General features: G+C 33.0%; 1 protein-coding gene across 1 annotated transcript; it reads left to right on the top strand.

Moving 5' to 3' along the window:
* Positions 1 to 390: 390 nt before the first annotated feature.
* Positions 391 to 2,280, top strand: LOC145679051 (uncharacterized). The gene has a single exon (XM_081749649.1). It carries the CDS (start codon positions 391 to 393, stop codon positions 2,278 to 2,280), a length of 1,890 nt encoding a protein of 629 aa, XP_081605775.1.
* Positions 2,281 to 7,106: the final 4,826 nt, after the last annotated feature.

The raw sequence follows: 7,106 nt of genomic DNA, 5'->3' as shown, positions 1-7,106 counted from the left end.
TTTAAATTTCAGAAGTTCAAGTAATTATGATACTTGGATTTATACTTGGACACTTGGCATAATTAAGCTTCCTTGAAAAACTTGTAAGATTAATTTTGCAAAGAAACTACATTACTAGTATAGTGGAACCTACTGAAGATGCTGAAGGTTGGGAACGAGCTACTTATTTAATTCCTCTTAAATGTTTTATTATAATAAATGGTGTCTATGTGTACCGAAAGTCTGAACAACGTAGATGTAATATTTATTTGAATCTGCCCAACTCTTCAGTTTAAGATAGTAGGCTAAGTTAGAAAGTAACCTGACTATAAATTACTTCTATAGTTATTTAATATGTAATTAAATGTTACTTATTAGTAAAATGTATTATTATTATTATTGCAGGTCTCAATGTTGAGATTAATTCTACTTGCAACTGCTCTGGAAGTGTTAACTGTAGCTCTATCTCCTATACCGAGTAATGTTAACAGCAGAAATACACTCCCAAACTTACAAAGTTTCTTAGAAAATATTGCTGACAAACATTTTTATAAAGAAAAGTGCCTAACCATTGTTGTAGACGCTCAAGAAGAGCTTAGTGATACATATTTCATTTATGTGCAATTGAAATACTTGGTTTCAGTCATTCTCATACATGTAAATAACAAAAGTATGGATGAGTTACAAACAATATTTATGAATAACCTGAAGATGAATTGTACGAGTTATATTGTGATCGTAAATACTATCAGTAACATCACCAAAAGTATGTACTCTGCTATTGCAATATCAAGAAACAACAAGAACAAACGATATTTCTTCATTCATAGAAGCAATAATAGCAAATTTGATTTTACTTTGTTCGATAGTGAATTTCTTAAAATATCACCAGATGTTGCCGTTGCAGTACCAATCACGCCACCACAAAATGGATTAAGTGAATTTAACTATAACATTTATACACATACTATAGGAGACGATTTGCAACCAGGTACCAAAATGTTAATTGACAAATGGAATGGATATCAGTTTGAGAACAATAGTGAGATTTTCATTGACAAATTCGTTGATTTTAACGGCAAAATACTTAGTCTCTTTATGGTTGATTATCTTCCTTATTGCTTTATAACAGATGATGGGCAGTTCGACGGTACAGAAGTGCGTGCGATGTACGAAATTTCTCATAAATATAATTTTACGTGGAATATACATATTTCTTCCGAAGATTTTGGAGTGTTTGACGATAATGGTTCCGCTACAGGTGTTTTTGGTGCTGTATTAGACGGTAAAGCTGTTGTAGGAATTGGAGGCTTTTATTATATCACATATTTTGCAAATCGTTTTCAGCTCACTCAACCTTACATGCAAGCAGGGTTAACGTTTTTGACTCCGAAACCTCGTAGACTTTTCTACTTGTGGTATATATTTTTACCTTTTTCAACTTCTCTTTGGCGTGTCATGTTCATTAAATTTATTGTACGTGCCATCCTGTTTACTTTATCTGGTTTTATTTACTATAAAATTTTTCCTGAAGATAAGAATGCTTACGTAGATTTTACTTATTCACTGCTAAAAGCTTTAAGTGTGGAAATAGGCCATGGTGTTCCAAGATGCAAATATACAGCAATTCAATTATTTTTGACATTTTTCGGTTTAATATCTATGATTGATATTACTGCTTACAGTTGTAATCTTATATCTTATTTTGCTGTACCTTTTTATATGAAGCCTATCGAGACTGTCGAAGAATTTTCCAACTCAGGATTTCTTTGGGGCTTGAAGGATCTTGCATGGCTTATCTTATTTGAAAATGTTTCTGATCATCATGTACAGACTATCAGTACACGTTATAAGTATTTTGAAGATCTTGACGAGTTTAATAGTCTCGCTGCTCAAGGTCAAATGTCGGTTTTAGTTGAAAGACTTTGTAATGGACATTATTCAAATGTAGATTTCTTAAGTGAAGAAACATTGGATAATTTATATCTTATGAAAGAAGATATGCTTAGATTTCCTGTATGTGCCATCTTACAGTTTTTATGTCCAATGATTAATAAATTTGACTATGTACTGATGTGGTTAAGAGATACTGGATTGATTGGACAATGGGAAGACGAGATTATACATAGATACAAGCAAGAAAAATTGAGAGTTACTCTTTCATATTCAAATGAGTTAGAATATATTGTATACAGATTGTCTATATGGCACTTAGCTGGTGTTTTTGTGTTGTGGACGATTGGTCTAACATTGTCACTCGTTGTACTTTTAATAGAAGTATTAGTAGGCAATTATCGTTAAGCATTTGTGTTGGATGTTGTTATTACAGTGTGTAGACAAATTATTTGTATGTTGGTTTTAATAATTACAACAATCTGAAGTCAATGTGTTTACATTTAATAACATATGAAGTTTACGTTATAAAAAAGTTATAAATGCCAATTTTCCCGTCTGTTATAAAGTAATTTCTTTGTATTACAAGATTATTGAACAAAAGAAACACTGACCAAAGCTTAAAACCTACTTTATTTTAAATTATAATTTGTAACGGTTTCGGATATCTAACATATCGTTCTTCAGACACTATTGACAATAAATGAAATTACAGACATATATAATATAGTCATTGTTATGAAAAAGTTTAAAATTTTTTAACAGACATTATATATAGTCATTGTTATACTTTTTTTTTTTTGCTTCTATTTGCTGAGGCCTTCAGCCAATCCCGTAAGTCTTCTGGTTCACTTTCCAACTAATCACGTTCCGCCATTTTTGGTTCTTATAAAGGCCTTTTTTAAAATTTTTTTCTTGTCTATGCTATCCAACCTTCCTTGCCATAATTCATTAATAAGTAAGCCTCCTGTCCAGTTCATCAATTTATCTCTTCCTACCTTCTTTATCTAATCTGCTTCTTTCCACTTCCTTATTAACATTCTTTTCTCCATCTCCAATACTTCCGTCTCATCCCAATTAATTCCGTGATTCGTCTCCTTAACATGTTTGTATATGGCATTGGTATCTTTCTTCCTTCTAACATCATATTCATGTTGTTTTATCCTTTCTTTCATTCTCTTTCCTGTCTCTCCTATATATGACATATAGCAGTCCTCACACCATACCCTGTAGATGACTCTTTCTTCCTCTTCATTAATCTTTTTAGTTCCTTTTCTATTCTTCTTCTTTATTGATCTTAACAAATTTTCTCCACTCTTTCTATAAGATCTGACCTCTCCTTTCTTCAATATATTCTTCAGTTTCTCCGTTTCTTCTCCCATACTTTCTATACCATGCCATTTTCTACTCTCATCCTCTTCATTCTTCTTTGTCCCTCTCTTCCTCTTCCTCCGTTCTTCTTCCTTCTCTAACTCCTTCTTGCTGTAACCGTTCTTCTCTAATTGTCTGTAGAATTTCTGTATGCTCTCCTTCCTTTCTTCCTCTCCGTTCTCCAGCATTTCTATTCTTCTTATCATATTTGTTATGAAATGTCTCTTTGTACTCCTATCCACGTCGCTCCTCTCATGGCAATACACCCCCGCTGATCACTCTTTCTGGTATCAACTCGTAACCAGCCCTTCTCATTGTTTTATTATGATCATGTCTAAAAAGTTTATTTTTCCATTTTCTTCCAACTCCATGTCCCAGCTTATGAATCTTCCTTTATCTTCCATACTATCTTTGAAGTTCTCTAATTGTCTCCTAGTCCCTTTCCACAAGCCTAGACAATCATCCACATACCTACAAAACATGACAGGTAGAGAATTTAACTTTGTCATAACAATGACTATATATATGTCTGTATTTTCATTTATTGTCGATAGTGTCTGAAGAAGGATATGTTAGATATCCGAAACCGTTACAAATTATAATTTAAAATAAAATAGGTTTTAAGCTTTGGTCAGTGTTTCTTTTGTTAAAAAATCAATCTAAGATTATTGAAAATGATCTCGATTGGAAACACAAGAACTCATGTTTAGTGATGCTTAGATACATAAAACTAGTATTACTACAAACAGAAACTTAAAGCTGCTTTAAATCAAGCAAAACTGTCCCCTGTATCTGGTGTGTTTAATGTGAAATCTTTTGTCTCTTGATACACATCAAACTGGTAGTCAAGATCTGCAATCAGTGATTACTTTACCCAGGAGTTACGAAATCACCCGCCGGGGTCATAACTCATATCATTCTCAATATGGATCCCCGTATGTGTGAAGTACTGCTTTCACTCTCAGTGTACTGAAATCTTTTCCCGGGGAAAATCTGAAATCATGACAGTGTCCAATATATATATGATTGTAGCATATCATAGTCAACTAATATAGTGCATGGTTGGTAATGATAAAGTTGGCTTTTAGAATATACGTAATACACCTGCAAAATACAAAGTAAAAACATATGATGTAATGTACTAGGGATGTGGGAACAAAAAGGACAGGCAACTCGTAGGTTTGGTAGTCCGTATTCATCTCATTTTTGACTTCTTCGGGAAAATCGAGACCCGATGTATCCTGTTACAAGGCTTGACTCCCAGTAGAGGGCATTGAATGCATTACAGTGGCTTGGATTCTATTTTAACTGTAGGTCCGGGATATAATGTGATGAATACGGGAGTACATGACATATTTTGTCTAATACTTTTAGGTCCAGTGTATATTCACCTTAAATTTACGATTGAACCAGAGAATAATGGATGGATATAAGCAATATTTTTCAAAACGGTCATGCACATATTTACCAAAAGTTTTAGTATTACACCACTGCCTTAATTCCACGTCTTATATGATTTCGGTGCTTAAAATGTCAACTAACAAAGAGAATGAAATACCCATAGAGAAATAGGAATGAAAAGTCTTGAATTAACTATAAAAAATTCTAATAGATAGGTAAATTAATTATTGTATTGTAACACTTAAGTATTGTAGATTTAATTCTACCATAAATGCAATGAACATAAATAGGGCCTACATGATTTAGGTTTTAACTAATTTAACTAAGTAGTTTTGACCAAAAACTAATTTAGAGTTTGACTTCATATACCATAAATTATGACGTTTTGTTGTCTACTGACAAAAAATAATAACTCGGAATTAATAACAATATCGATATTGTGTGATGAATGCTGTATTATAATGGATGAGTCGCTCTTAGTTGAATAAAATCATAACTAAGAATGAAATAACCTATCAATATTCCTGTAACAGCTTCCTTAACAGTATCCGGCTTTACTATCGAATAACGGACACCAATGAGATATGATTATTTGCCTATAAATGAGAAGCTACACAAATTTAAAATACTCACAGCTCAAGTGGTAATTGTGTGCAGTGAATACTAACGTTACCTATAAATGCAAATATAGGCTAATATCGAAGTATTGAACAGAGTATTTGAGTTACTAGAGAGATGAGGGGGGGGGGGGGGAGAAACAAAGACATCGCTGACTGATGTTTGCTTATATGGGCGTCTAGTGTCTGTATTGTGATAATTAAACGTCATCCTCCCTTATACAAATCCTTTAATTTGGATATTGGATATATTAAAAATCTTATTGTAGGTTTTCTAGAATTCTTATTAAAATGCAATTTATTGAGAATAGAAAAACGATGAATTCGAAGTTTTCTTGCAACTGTACCGTGTGATGGTGGTTCAGCAGGTTATTGACTTGTAAGAGACATTTTGTAAGAAGTTTTTCCTTCTTTCTTTTTGTCTTTTGTAATGTATCGCAGCTTCATTTTCCAACTACAAATAATAATTTCTGTGTTAAATACTTGGTAACCGAGAATAATTTCTGTTAGTTATGAAAAGGTTACTTAAAACGTTAAGGCCAAAAGAAAACTATCGGTGTCCATATTTGAGAGTGTTTGCAAAAGGGAGAGTTGTTGTCTGTAATAATGCATATATTTTCACCGGAACAACAAAAGTGTATCCGTATGATGGAGGTGTCTGTGGTGTTTTTTATAGATCATTTAATGAAGTCCTTCCTGAGCTAGGGGTCGTGGTGGCTCAGTAGTAGAGCGTTTACTTCTGGTGCATGGGATCCTTGGTTCGATCCCAGTTCGCGCCAAGTTAACATAGTGTTGGATAAACACCGTGTTTGCTCGAGGTTCTCCCGTTTCTCCCCGTCTTCATTCCACTATTTCCTTCATTTCTCATCATCACCGTCTCCTTTAGCCTAGCCGGTATAACCATGGGACGTAAAACTTGAAGATTTCATTACATTTTATCCTCCTGAGCCAGAAGTTCAGGTAAGTTACAGGTTTACATAAGATAAAACGGATCCTCGGTGAATCGAGGATCTAATACTCAAAATGTTTTTGTTTATCAAGGTAAATATGTTTTCTTTGTTTCCTGCAGTACACACAACTCATCAAATGTTTGTTAAAATTACAAGTAGTGTGAGTATGAAAAGCGTATGTGCCACCGTTATGAAGAGACAGACAATAATCTGCTAGTTAATGATATATTTTACAGTAAATACATTACATAAAACCCAACAATTTTTTCTTGCAAAATAAAAGCTGTCAATTATTATTATTGACTATGAACGACATACTTTTTTGGTCACAGAAGCTCGTTTTTTTATTATCTGAAAAACGACGCATAAGAATGTACCTTTTAAGCTTGTTATCTGTCTTAGCTCAATGTAATCTAACGATTGATATGTCTTTTCCGTAGACAATGTTTTTGCTAAACAGAAATTAAAATGTAAAAGTTAATGACCACTTTTAGGCTATATCTCATTAACTGTACAATTACTGTCGTCTAACTGGTCGTTACTTCCTGTTTAGCAGAATGCTTTATCAGTTTCCAACTTACAAGTTTACCCATTCCTGTTCCTAGCGACTAAATTACATCTCGATTCTTCTTATTTCGCAGAATTGCATGAAGAGTTTTGGTAGCACCTCAATATTAGAAATATATATATAAATAGAAATATATATAGAAATAAATATATATAGAAATATATATAGAAATATATATATAAACACCAACATAAACCTAAAAAGGGAGCGGCTCGCAATAGAGCCTTGTCGCTAAAGTCTAATCGTGATTTACTACAACAAGAACAAATTACTCTCATTTGTATTGAACAATAATGGCAAGAACCTTAATAAGTTAACTATATAGAT

The sequence above is a fragment of the Thermobia domestica genome, chromosome 2, assembly GCF_964235325.1.
Source record: "Thermobia domestica chromosome 2, izTheDome1.hap1.1, whole genome shotgun sequence".
NCBI lineage: Eukaryota > Metazoa > Arthropoda > Insecta > Zygentoma > Lepismatidae > Thermobia > Thermobia domestica.
This window is presented reverse-complemented; position numbering and strand designations above follow the sequence as displayed.

What these genes read in the sequence shown, in the direction of transcription:
- LOC145679051 (XM_081749649.1), top strand. Translation starts at nt 391, where the DNA reads ATGTTGAGATTAATTCTACTTGCAACTGCTCTGGAAGTGTTAACTGTA.